The following is a 13,404-nucleotide window of genomic DNA, read 5'->3' as shown; positions in this document are numbered from 1 at the left end:
TAAGTCAGCAAGAGCAGTGTTCTCATAGAAATATAATATGGTGGCATATTTGCTACCAGAGAGATAATGATAGTTATTTTAGACTGCAGATGCAGTGAAAATGAAAACTTTGATCAGTTTATTATTACTGAAAACAATAAAGAACTTGAGTCAGATTGACCAGTTCCCTGCTTTTCTTTGCCCTGCTCCAAGACTTACATCACCTGCACAATGATTCAAGCTTATAGGTGATGCAAGGCAAACAGCCAGGTAAATGAGGCCATGTACTGCTCTTTTGGCTATAAAATAATACTTTTTTTTCCCCTCTTCTTTAGCGTTGTTTTACATTTATGGATCGTGGATTTGTGTTCAAGATGATCAACAATTATATAAGTATGTTTGGAACAGGAGATGGCAAGGTATAGTTTTGATATTGGTTTTGGTTTTGGCTCGGGATTTTTGTTGTTTTTCCTGAAGTGACTCACTAGCTGAGTATTTTTATATTGAAATTATTTTTTATCTCTTCCATGGCTTCATCATACTCAGTACTCAAGTCAGTGAAAACGTTTACTGTAAGTGTGTTAAAACCTGATGGGTTTTACCCATCTGTCCACTTTTCTGGGAAGAAATAGCTGTGTGCAAACAACTACTCGCTGAGCCCTGTGAGAGCAGACTCTGCAAAGCTTACTCAGAACAAAGCATGTGAAATGCTGGCCAGTCAGAAATTATATTAATTTAAACTTTGATTCTTTGGAAGTGCTTTGATCTATAAATATCAACAGCAAATGGCAGTACTTTTCTTGGGGGAGATTAAAGTAAGAGCATGTGAACAAGTTACCATTGTGTAAACTCAACTGAGAATGTAACATCTCAGTTCCCTTGAATGAATGGTGTGCTCCTACCTCACTGATGATGCAGGAAAGCCAGTCTGCTCCAAATTAGTTTGTGCTTTGAGGGGAAATTACCTGTAGCCTGAATTTCATCTATAGTACCTATAATATTCAATGATATAGTTTGAACAATAAATGTCAAACTGCAAGAGGTCCCCAAACTATTCAGCTCATTTCCTTTACTCTTCATCCATCAGGATGAGTCACATTTTTTCTCTTCCACAACAGGGTTTCTGAGCTATTACACTGGATCATGTAAGATGATAGAATGTATTCAAGATATGCACTTTGAATGACTTGTCTTTCCCAAAAAAGCTTACAAAACTCCTGTCCATTAGCTTTTCATAATTTTTTTAGTGGTGATCTGGGCATCTGTACATAATTAGTAAGATTACTCCATGTCTGTCTTGATTTTTACTAAAAAATACCTTCATGCTGCACTTGGGTCTTTCACCTAATCTCTGGGATAGATGTAGAATGGAGTCTGTCAATACTAATGTCATAGCCTGAAGTCTCTAGGTCTGCAAATTATATTATGCCATCTGAAAATGGTTTTCATGTTTCAAACTTCCCTAAATAAATTTAACCACAGAAACAGATGTTTAATTAAAAAGGCCAATTCATGGCCAGTAGAGAAGCCTGAAATTAGTGTGCAGAGAGAACGTAGCAACTCCTTGGCCGGGAGTGTGTGTGCAGTGCCAGGCACCCATTACCCATCCAAGGCCATCTGCCAGGAGGTGTGGAAGCTGAGACGTGTTCTGCTGGAACAGGCTTTGCAGCACTTGCAAACAATAGCCATGAAATAAAATCAGAGACTTCTGACCTCAAGAAGAGAGAGCCCTTGCACTCTTTTCATTTTCAGTCAGATGCCTAAGCAAGAGTCAGTCATTTCAATGTGCTACAGGATTTCTTTCTCTGTCTTTTACTTCTTTAATGACTGTTTATGTATCAAGAGGATGGAACTGCAATCTGACCTCTCTCTTCAGAAAATTTAACAGTGTAAATTGCTGCTTGAATAAACAATTTATGGGCATATCAGTCTATAGCATTGCAGTTTGAATTTATTTTAATTGTGAATGAGGCACCATCATTTCTGTTCCACAGAAATATCGCTAGCAGTATTCCATATTTTGACATCATTTTGAGAAAAATTTATTCAAAAGTTGAAATACCTCATTAGCATTCAGTTGTTTGTGTTCCCTCAAAATGTCAAAATGTTTTCCTTGGGAAACACGTTTCAGGTGCTTCATTTCTTTATTTGCCGTTAGACTCTAAGCTGCCCGTCCAGCTGTATCCTGATGGGGTGGTACAGTGCAATGAAACATTTCAGGGAAAAAGCCCCCACCATTCAGCCTATCTACCCTAGCCTGACAGTGGCAGCAGAAGTGCTACAATTTAATATTAGGGACAGACAGACTTAAAGACAGGGCAAATAGAAGACCTTAACAAGTGCTTTCTCATGCTAGAGCATGAGAGATGTTTGATAGAGATCGATGCAGTGTTGCATTGACCATCCTGAATGATGGCTTTCTGCCCCTGAGAACAGTGTGCTGAGAAGAGGGAAGCACAAATTTCTTACTAGATGTCATGTATCATCTTTATATCTCAGCGGCACATCATTATAGTGGGAATGAAAAATTCTTGAGGTAGCTGCAAGGCTCCACAAAAGATCATGGACGGCTTCTAGGGAGGAAGATATAAAGAAAATAATACCAAAATTATATAATACTCAAATTCCTCAGAGTTGGAACTCCCTGACATCAATCAAGTTTTCACCACTATCAATGAGTTTTGGATCTGGCCTGTGTGGCTGAAACTTTGTATTTGGTTGACCAAAAAAGGAGAAGAAGAAAAAAAAAAAAGAGGAGAAGAAAGGCATAATAATTGATGGTTCCAAATTTATGTGAACTGGAGAAGATGTGTTGCTATGATTATATGCTACAGAACATACCATCAAAAGATCCAGTGTAGCTTTAAATATACCTTAAATATTTAGCTTGGATCAAGCTTATATTTATCAGTACATCTTCAATAAAAAAATCATACTTGAAGAATCCAAAGAGCTTGTTTGACTGTGTCGAGTTTGTTTGAGAACAGAGACCAAAAAAAAGTGTATTATTTGTGCAGCTTGGCATAACAAGCCATAAGGTTTCAGTGTTGAATGTGAGTATGAATTTTGAGGCAGAGATAAGTAGTAGTGCAGCTCTGTCTTACCATTTTGCCTGTTTTAATGTGAACTGAGCCATTGCTTGTTGTGATTTTCAGACATTACATCAGTTTAAATTTGACTTTCTTCAAGAAGTCTGTCACCATGAGCACTTCATCCCGCTGTGCCTGCCCATAAGGTCTTCAAACATTCCTGGTAAGGTGCCCCAAATGCCGCCCCAAAATGGCTTCCGTACAATGATGAATTATTGAGAGGTTTAAAGAGCAGGTAACAATTAACTCCCTAAAGTGTCATGTCTGCACAACACGTACAGAGGCCCCACACAGCTTTTCAGGTAGTGCTACTTAAGCAGTGTGTAAAAATACCATCATTTCAGTATAGCTGTAAATAAATGCAAGTCCTGACAGCCCGGTTAGGTAGTGGGAAGTGACTCTTTTGCTGGAAGTTTTGGGGTGAATTAACTGGACTATTTGTGAGGACTAATTACTAAAGCCCTGGGAGGTGGGAAGCAAGGGAAAGGGCTGATCGAGCAGAGCAGGAAGGGGAAGAAGCTGAGGCAGTGTTAAGGGTGTTGTGAAACTTGCTTGTTTGGGAACGGGTGTTCGCGCTGCTTCTGGGACTATGGCTTGTCCATGTGACAGCCCCTCCTTTATGGAGAAGATCTGACCTGGACATGCAGCAGGAGCTTGGAAACATCCATCTTTCAAATAACAGACTGTTGAAGCTTCTGCCCGCAGAGTATCTCCAGGACTGGCAACAGGTTCCATATAACAGCCCTTACCTCCCGAGTGCATTTACTTTCTTGGCCTCTGGCAAGCCTGAACTTTGCAAGGTCACCACATACTGTACCTAGAGCAGTGAGACAAGAGAGGCCTATTTCAGAATCTGTTAGTAATACCTCCTGAGCTGCTTCCCAAGGCAAGGAATACTGTGTGTAACCTATGTTTTGCAAAGAAGCATCAGCAAGTTTTGCCTATCTCTGACACAGGAGACAATTCACCCTGGCCATGCCCCAAAGCCAGCAACCCCCATGCATTCCATTTCATGCATTGAAATCTGTTATTTCTAACCTAACTTTGTGGCCAATGCCCAGTGCTGGGAGCTTTTCCTCTTAGTTCCAAAGGTGCTGGGATTTTAGCCCTGGGCACAATTTCCAGTTCTGACAGTTTTCTGTGGACTCTGCGAAGTTCACTTGGCATGTGGTCCTTTAAGTTGTTGAGAGTGGAAAGCATCTTCTGGTGGAAGGCAGAATCATCTCTCAAACTTTGAGCCCTTGTCTCCTTTTTGCTTCAGGTTTCAGCACCAAAAAGTGAGCTGAGTTCTGACACTCAAAGCTTTCTTTAACAGTAGAAGCTGTTTCATTCAAATTTAAGTCACATTTAAATATATACGCAAACAAAATATGTTTATACTTCATAAGTTAAAAAATTCATGCTTTTTGTATATTTTTTTTATATTTATGAAAAATGAAGACCCTGTGACACCTTCAGAATCAACACAGGAATATCGAACATCAGGTATGAACAAAATGACTATGAGAAGTAAGCCGAATAGTGCATCAGGAGCCTGCCTTTGGCCACTGCACTGAATTGTGGCTAATGTAGGCAAAAAATATTTACCACTTTCAAAAGGGGAATTAGTCTGAATCTCTGGGGTAGAACTCTAAAAACTAGAATATGGGAACAGCAGTTTGGGGTTTGTGCCTCAAAGAAGTGAATAGTTTTATTATGTGCAGAACGTGTGAGATTCTCATATAGAAATGTGTATATAAATTGTCTTTTATTATCCGGCTGCAACAACTGCATGCTTTTGAGAATCAGATCAGGAAATCAAGGTTTAACAGTGGGATTAAATCAATAAAAGTTATTGAAAATTTGGGAACTAAAAGGGGGATGCATGTAACCTACGTATTAATTTAAGGATCCTTTTCTGTTCTGTTCCAAGATATTCCAGAGTACACACTGACCAATGAATTTTGCCGTAAACATTTTCTAATTGGCGTCCTGCTGCGGGAGGTTGGTTTTGCCTTGCAGGAGGACCAGGATATCAGGCACTTAGCTTTGGCTGTGCTGAAGAACTTGATGGCAAAGCATTCCTTTGATGATCGATATGCAGAGCCGGTAAAGAAACTGGCTGTTCATTCTTTTTTATCTGCTTGTTTGTGCAGTAGCTAAATGCATGTGAAACTTCCTTAGCCACTAATGTGCATTAATTAGGATTGTGCTGTGTCTTATTTTTTAGGCAAAACAGGCACAAATAGCAAACCTGTACATGCCACTCTATGGAATGCTTTTGGACAATATGCCAAGGATTTATATGAAGGATATGTTCCTTTTCAATATCAATACTTCCAATCAGGTAATTTTTGTTATTTCAGAACAATGAAATGGTCAAATTTGAGGTCTCACCCAGTCAATCTGGTGCGAAGAGGTCCGAGTTCATGCTGGTCACAAAGCAGCCCACAGAGCCTTTACAGGGTTGCATCATGAACCCATAAGCAGTTTCACTAGTACAACAGAGGGATAATGGACTACACCAGGAGGCAGAGGGAAAACATACAAATAGCTGAAGGAGGGAAGGGGTACAGAAGCATCATAAAAACAGCTTTGCTGCCAAAGAAAATGTCTGCATAAACTCCACATGTAGAGGACAATGTTTGTTGATTTCTTGAAAGATTAGGTGTGTTGTTATCATAGCCCTGATTTAAAAACTAGAAGCAGATTTCTGCAGGGGTGTTGTATCTTTCAGTCCTTCCAGCAAACTAGTCTGTTCCATCTTGATCTTTGCTAACAGCAGTTAATGCTCCTTTCCCAATGCTGGGCTAGTATTTAAGAAGCAAACACAGTTAGACTTGATCTGTCCTCTACAACTTCAATTATGAGAGGGTTTCATGTTGCAGGTGACTATTTGGCATATTATGGCAAGCCTTGATCTTTCAAGGCAGTCATGTCTAACCAACTCCAAGCAGGTTTTCAGGCTCAGTGTCTAAGCCTGTTGGGTGTGCTGTTGTCCTGAGTGTTGACTGATACCATTTACTGGAGTTGGTTCTGTTTCTTTCAAAATACAGGGATCTAGGGATGACTTGAGCACAACTGGAGGATTTCAGAGCCAGCCAGCAATGAAACATGCGAACTCTGTGGATACATCCTTCTCCAAAGATGTTCTGAACTCTATAGCAGGTATAAATGACAGATTGAAGATGCACACAAGTAGATCTCCATGTATCTCAATCCATCGTGCTTTCTGCTTAGTATTCATGGAGGTTATAATTAACCCATCTGAGACAATATTCAGGGAAGCATGATATGCAATGCTTCTCTTCCCTCTGGGTGTGTTTTGATTGATTTTGATTTCTTTTGTGATGCCACTCTTCTTCCACTGCTTCACTTACTCTTCTGCTTTGGAACGATGCCAGCAGTCAGGCTCTCATGCATCCCTGTGCCTGAGCTCATTCTTGTAGTCTCTGCCTGACTTAAGAATAGTTCCAAAGTTCTCCTGAAAACTCCTGAAGTCTTTTGGAGGCAAGTATTCTTAGTTTTTCCCAGCTTCCTGGAATGGTAGAAACATAACATACTTTTTTTTTTTTTTCACTTCCTCCAAACCCCATTTCAAAATTAAGGGAAGTCCGTGGGCATCTTTCCACTGATTTTTGTGTCAGGCCTTACAGAATGCAACAGGCCATTTAATGCCATGAATAACAGCAAAGTGAATCATTTTACTTCAACTTGTTGCATGTTTTCAGTACTAAACATACCCATCAATACCTTTGCTATTGGAAGTTTAAATCACTGGTGTCAGTCCAGCATGTGACACATTTTAAGTTTCCCATTTTTCTTGTCAGTTTTTGTATCCATAAATGTTTTCATTTAGCATGTTTGCTATGACTTTCATTTACAGCCTTTTCATCAATAGCTATCTCTGCAGCAAACCATGCTGACTCCAGAGCTTCCTTAGCAAGTCTTGAATCTAACCCAAGTACCAATGAAAAAAACAGTGAGAGAACTGACACGTGTGAAAAGGTACATGCGCAAATGTTGAAAATGGTTACTAGAGGTGGAAACCTATCACTGTACTTAAGAAAGCCCTTTGCTGTCATTGCAACAGATCATGAGACCTCTGTCTTTGATTGGATCAACTCTTCGTTTTGACAAGCTGGATCAAGCTGAAACTAGAAGCCTCCTTATGTGTTTCCTTCACATTATGAAAACCATTTCTGAAGGTAAGAAAACGTGCACTCGCTACCTAATTTACATTGTTGTAAAAATATTGTGAATGCTGAATCCAAACAAATATTAAATTGGAATAATTATCAATATATTTTATAGGCTTTGGGTCAAGTTTAATTCCCTGTTACAGATACATAATATATTTTAATATCTCCCTTTAGATGCGCTGATTTCCTACTGGTTACGAGCACCATTCTCAGAAATAACAGACTTTTTCAGCATTTTAGAGTAAGTTCACTTTGTGATTGGTTGCTGTTATGTTAGATTATGATGTTCTGACGTGACTGCTGCAAATAATTTCTCTTTGGGTTTTTCCACCTAGTGGAATAGGCCTTTGACTTTGCCCCTCACCAAGCAGAAATCTTCAACTATGGAGGAAAGGAACAAGGGTGTGAAAAGTGGTGCCACGTCTTGTGCATCCCTAGCCTGGGAGCTGCTGCATTCTGTTCTCTTTGCTTACTAGGACGTCCATATGCCATCTCTTTAAGGCACTGTGTTTCAGCACTTTTCATAATTAGGAAGCCATTAATAGACATAAAACGTGTTGTTTTGTCTTTCAGGGTTTGTCTGCAAAATTTCAGATATCTAGGAAAACGCAATATCGTAAGGTAATTCTCTAGTTGCAGACTCTGTTACTGTATTTAAATAGCACTGCATGACATTAGGCTTAAACAAGAATAATAGTGCATTTATCAGTTTTGTCCTGAAGGCAGCAGTCTGACATACTGAAGTGTATGAATGGTTCATTTTTAATTTTATGAAAATAATGTTATCTTGATGTTCTGGACATCTGAGTACACACCTGGTGTAAGATAAATTGCCTGTGATATGATAAGTACTGTTGCATTTATAACCCAGAACACTGGGTCATTCTCAACCATATTTCTGTGCATATGCCAAACAAAGGAACTCGAATACTGTATTTTCTATATGTATAATGGAAGGAATAGTTTTAATGGGCATAGAGAAATGTTCCCCAGCAATAAAAAAAATGTCTCTACCCACTCTCTGAAAAAGCATGTGATCATGTTACAGCTGTGAAATGTGAAAGGCATGCTTTGTCTCAGTTGATGTTTCATTTTTAATTTAATGTTACTGCTGTGGATTGTCTATATGTCACACTGTGGGAAAACGAAAGGTCACCAGATGCACCAGCTCATGCTTCATGGCAGGTTTTGTCAGGCCTGTATTTATTCTTCAGAGAAGTGGCAAAATCAATGCCACGTTCCATCACAGATTAACAGTTATTTTCTCTTAACAGGAAAATTGCTGCTGCTTTTAAGTTTGTTCAGGCCACCCAGAATAATGGGACCCTTAAAGGTTCGAACTCCTCTGGCCAGGCATCAGGTCTGCTCTCCCAATGGTAATGACACATTTTATTATTAACTCTTAGAAAAACACAATCTTTGTCATCCTCCAGCTCTCATACACTGTCAGTGTGGACTGAAAACAGGTTGACACTGAATTGTGTTTTTTTTTAATTCTGAAGTAGTTACAAATTCAAAATCCTTTCAAAAATCATAATACACATTGGTATTTTAGTTCTAAATCTCTTACTGTAAATTCATGATGCATTTCTCATCATCAGAAGGCTTGAAAGAGCACACACATATGAACATACTTTTTTCCTGTCACTGTCAGTTTGTCGTAATTTTTCCCCCCTTATCAAAGCTGTATTAGTTCTTTCATCAGCAGAATACATTTTTCTTGTATTCTGAGTTAACAGAACTCATCTCAGTTTCTCTTCACCCAAAGGCAGTTTTCTAAACAGTAACCAGCTAGTTAAGCTGATGCTTTTTTGCAGTGCACACTGACATTTTGTCTCCTGTTCCCTCAAGAAATTACTGCACATCTGCTTGTTTTGTCCACCTCACTGACTTTCTTATTCACATTTGTTTATCTGAAAAATTTTGCATCAGTTTGTTTAACCATTGGGAAGTACTGCAGAAAATTCTATCTGACATGGAAAAATTCTGTATAGGCATGTTATTTTATTCTTCATTTCTGTTTTTAATGGTCCTTTCAATTTCAGGATGCATTCTACTTCTAGTCATGATGGCCACAAGCATCACAGATCTCAAACATTACCAATAATCCGTGGCAAAAATGCACTTTCTAACCCCAAACTCTTACAGATGATAGACAACAGCACTGCAAGTAAGTAAAAAAAAAAAATCATTTGCTTCCCTCTGGAATTCTATGGTTTTTGGATCAGGCTCTATACAATTAAATGTTTTCATGAGGACCAGTGTAAAACAGACTGAAGAGAAGAGCCTAAATATAAATAGAGCTGCTGAACCTGCTTGGTGGGGTTTTTTGGGGGTTTTTTTTTGTGTGTGGTTTTTTGTTTGGTTGATTTTTTTGTGTGTGTGTTTCTTGTTTTTTTTTTTTCAGGAAACTTAGGAAGTCTGAGCTCAAATTTGGTTAAAGTTCTTTTAGAAACAAAATGTATTACAATAACCTGACATATTTAAATAGCCTTAATGACAAGTTATGCTCTCCTTCCCAGCATCTCTTGCATCTGTGTTTATGTATCTTGCTGTACAAGCAGATATACAACTGGCTGAAATACTACATTTATTCAATCTAGCAATAAAAGTCGCCTTTTCATGACATAATGTTCTTTAAATAATGAAATCAAAGTGATCTATTCCACTTTCCAATTAGGTTTCTCACGTCCTTTGAGGACAAAGAAACAGTGAAAGAGTATACTCACATCACTGGTTCAGCTGCTAAGTGTTGGCTCAAATTCCCTCCTTTTTCATCTGCTGTGTACAGCTTTCTTTAAAATACCCTTTTGGTTAAATGTGCAGTTAGGACCCCATCTCTGCTGTGCTGAGAATGACCAGATTGCAGAATGACATCATGTTTAACTACACTTGGAAGATCGTTTGTCATCTTGCTTTTTATATGCTGCAGGCAGCTCCAATGAAACAGATATTGTACAGTATGTAGACACAGAGGCAAACATTGCTACAGAAGTTTCCCTCACAATCCTTGACCTGTTGTGTCTTTACACTCTGAATCACCAGGTATGTTCTGCTGTTTCATTTTCTGCTTGAATTGGTGCTGGGTGGGATATGCGGTGCAAGGCAGGCCCAGGGGAGCGGGCAGACAGAAAACTTGAAATGTCTGAGACAGCAGGAGAGAGAAATAAGATATGCCAGTCCTCAGTGAGGATATTTTATGAAGGAATTGACTGGTAGTACCCAAACTGAATAGAAAGATGTGGAAGAAGAGCATCCTAAGTATCCAGGGTTATGTTCAGCCCTGCTCCGTATGAAAGTGTTACGCATCTACTAATATGTCACATTACCTACATTGTGCTTATCCCACTAGGTTTCAGAGATTTTAGACAAAATATTTCCTAACTGCTTATCATAGTTATAGAATGTTAGGTGTTGGAAGGAACATGCCAGGGCAGGATTACCTAGGGCCACACAGGAACACAACCAGGTGGGTTTTGAAAGTCTCCAGAGAAGGATACTCCACAACCTCTCTGGGCAAGCCTGTTCCAGGGCCATCATTCCCACAGTAAAGAATTTTGTCCTCATGTTGAGGGTGAAATTCCTATATTCTAGCTTACACCCATTGTTCCTTGTCCTATTACTCAGCACCACTGAAAAGAGACTGGCCTCTTCCTCTTGACACCAGCCCTCAGATATTTCAAGACATTAATAAGATCCCCTCTCAGCCTTCTCCTCTCAAAACTAAATAGCCCCAGTTCTCTCAGCCTTTCTTCGTAGGAGAAATGTTCAACTCAATCATCCTGGTAGCTCTCTGTTGGACTCTCTCCAGTAGATGCCTGTCTCTCTTGAACTGGGGAGCCCAAAACTGGGTACAATATTCCAGGTATGGTCTCACTAGGGCAGAGCAGAAGGGGAGGAAAACCTCCCTAGACCTGCTGGACATACTTTTCTTAATGCAGCCCAGGATACCATTGTCCCTTTTGGCCACAAGGGCACGTTGCTGTCCCATGGATAACTTACTTTCCACTAGGACTCTAAGGTCTTTCTCCATGGAGCTGCTTTCCAGCAGGATGACCCCTGCAAGTCAGGAGTCTGCAGCAAGCTGGGAATGCCTGATCTGCAGAGATATTACATTGAAAAAGCATCTCCCTAGGAACACGCCAATGTAAAGTTGACTTTGACTTTAATAACGAAAATATCCTGTCTTGTCTGTGAAATTTCAGAGGCAGCTTCAGCAATCTGATTGCCAGAATGCATTGATGAAAAAAGTCTTTGACACACACATGCTCTTTCTGCAAATCAACCAGTCAGCAGCAGCTCTCAAGCATGTCTTTGCTGCCCTACGGCTGTTTGTAGGCAAGGTAACTAAAGTTTTATTCTCTTTGTCTTTATTCTGTTAGTCTGACCTATTAGTATGTTCCAGCAAGTGCAGATGGAGGACAGTTGGGTACTTTGAAAGAGTTCTGAACCTCACTGTATTAACACTCATTCCTGACAAAGATTTTCCTGATGTATTGCTGATTTAAAAATGAAAAGTTCACAAAATCAAAAAAACTTTTCTGTTTTGGAAAATAAAAAATATTTCAAGAAAGTGCAACTTGTAAAGTAAATAGGTAAGTAGTGTTCAGGTCTATGTTATCTGGCTGTGTCGTTGAATTTCATGCTTTTACAACCCATGGAAGAAAGCTTGAAACTCTTTCTGCCATTTCTTTATGGCAGATGCCTGGGTTGTAGAATCCAGTGGTGAATGATTACTGCTGTCCCCAGAGGACCTATCAGGAGTGTGTTCCATACACTTCCCCAAAAGTTTGTCCAGACTAGAACAGTTTTACAAATACCTTGTTTTCAATGTAGAATAGACTAAAACATGCTTATGTGTCAAACTGTTTATTTGCTTGCTTTGCACATATGTAAATGGTCACAGGCAATTAGACACTTTGTGCCAGCTGTCATAGACCTAGATGAGCACCTCTTAAAACTAACCAGAATGTAGCACCCGGGTAACGATTGCTATGGGGAAGTGAGAATCAGCAAGGCTGGCCTGATCTCCCAGATGTTTCTGTGCAGTGCAGCAGTGTAGAGGCATGTGGTTATCTCAGGGGAACAGAGGAGGAATTCATGCTTCCCCAGTAACACAGCTTGAGGACATGGGGGAAATATAAAGTGAAAGATCCACAGACAGCTTTAAATTACATACCAGACAGTCAGGAGCAGAACAACTCTGTGGAATGGGGAGGACAAATGAATATCCAGGATTGCCCATTTCATTGATCCTGTAGCTCTTGGGATTGAATTGTCTCTTCATAGTTCTGTGGGAATAGGGCTCAGTCACGGTTCCTGCTGCAGAACCTCTTGGACGGTACTTGAGATCTGTAGCCAGTATGTGCATCTTCTACCCCTCCTCAGTCTGTCTTCTCTTATATTGACCCTGCTGATAAACAGTAGATATGGTTTGGAGAGCCATCCTTCACTCTCTGTTGTCTCCTGCTGTTCCAACCCTTGTCTGCTGGAAGTTTGCTGAGTTTGCTACTCATAGCATTTTCTGTCTCCTGAATAACTTGTTGTAGGTAGTGCAGAACCCCCCTGGCCTTGCCTGGTTTGCTGTTCTGCATTCCCTGCAAACAGGCTGCTCTGCTTGTCTGCTCACTGTGTGCCAGCTGCTGTCTGGGCTTCCCAGAGGCCAGTTTGATTGCTGCATTGCAGATGGTGTTTGTATGAAAACCTGTGTGCAGTTTTTACTTCATGTTAGTTTGCACATGGGATTATTTTTAGCCAGTGGCTAATTTTTTCACTAAACCCTGGTGTGAATGAATATGAGAATGAGAGTTGCTTTTAGTGAAAGCTTAAGAGCAAAAAGTATTGACTCAGAATAACTGTAGCAAGGCCTGAGAGTAGTGCTAAACATCTTAATATTTTTTTCAATAGTTCCCATCAGCATTCTTCCAAGGACAAGCAGATCTCTGTGGTTCACTCTGCTATGAAATCCTGAAGTGTTGTAACCACAGGTCACGTTCAACTCAGACAGAGGCATCTGCTCTGCTTTATTTTTTCATGAGAAAGAACTTTGAATTTAACAAACAGAAGTCAATTGTCAGATCACATCTACAGGTAGGTGAAGTGTGAGATCATCAGTATTGAGCTGATGTGCATCGGTTTTTATAATTATTATTTTT

At 39.8% G+C, this 13,404-nt stretch overlaps 1 protein-coding gene across 10 annotated transcripts in view; it reads left to right on the top strand.

Annotated features, from left to right (window-relative positions):
* DOCK10 (dedicator of cytokinesis 10) overlaps positions 1 to 13,404 on the top strand; it is a 146,680-nt gene that overhangs the window by 112,564 nt on the left and 20,712 nt on the right. For 8 of the 10 annotated variants that reach the window (XM_051626315.1, XM_051626324.1, XM_051626317.1 and 5 more), the window contains exons 29-43: positions 315 to 398; positions 3,135 to 3,231; positions 4,509 to 4,553; positions 4,981 to 5,156; positions 5,278 to 5,394; positions 6,104 to 6,215; positions 6,934 to 7,055; positions 7,141 to 7,255; positions 7,424 to 7,490; positions 7,823 to 7,870; positions 8,524 to 8,625; positions 9,295 to 9,419; positions 10,182 to 10,294; positions 11,455 to 11,592; positions 13,157 to 13,339. In XM_051626315.1, the coding sequence (XP_051482275.1) occupies positions 315 to 398; positions 3,135 to 3,231; positions 4,509 to 4,553; positions 4,981 to 5,156; positions 5,278 to 5,394; positions 6,104 to 6,215; positions 6,934 to 7,055; positions 7,141 to 7,255; positions 7,424 to 7,490; positions 7,823 to 7,870; positions 8,524 to 8,625; positions 9,295 to 9,419; positions 10,182 to 10,294; positions 11,455 to 11,592; positions 13,157 to 13,339 (1,644 nt within the window). The remainder of the gene's footprint in view (positions 1 to 314; positions 399 to 3,134; positions 3,232 to 4,508; positions 4,554 to 4,980; positions 5,157 to 5,277; positions 5,395 to 6,103; positions 6,216 to 6,933; positions 7,056 to 7,140; positions 7,256 to 7,423; positions 7,491 to 7,822; positions 7,871 to 8,523; positions 8,626 to 9,294; positions 9,420 to 10,181; positions 10,295 to 11,454; positions 11,593 to 13,156; positions 13,340 to 13,404) is intronic. The other 2 variants (XM_051626323.1, XM_051626322.1) reach the window with 2 other exon arrangements.

The sequence above is a fragment of the Apus apus genome, chromosome 8, assembly GCF_020740795.1.
Source record: "Apus apus isolate bApuApu2 chromosome 8, bApuApu2.pri.cur, whole genome shotgun sequence".
Lineage (NCBI taxonomy): Eukaryota > Metazoa > Chordata > Aves > Apodiformes > Apodidae > Apus > Apus apus.
Note: the sequence above shows the minus strand (reverse complement) of the source record. Positions and strands in the feature narration are given on the sequence as shown.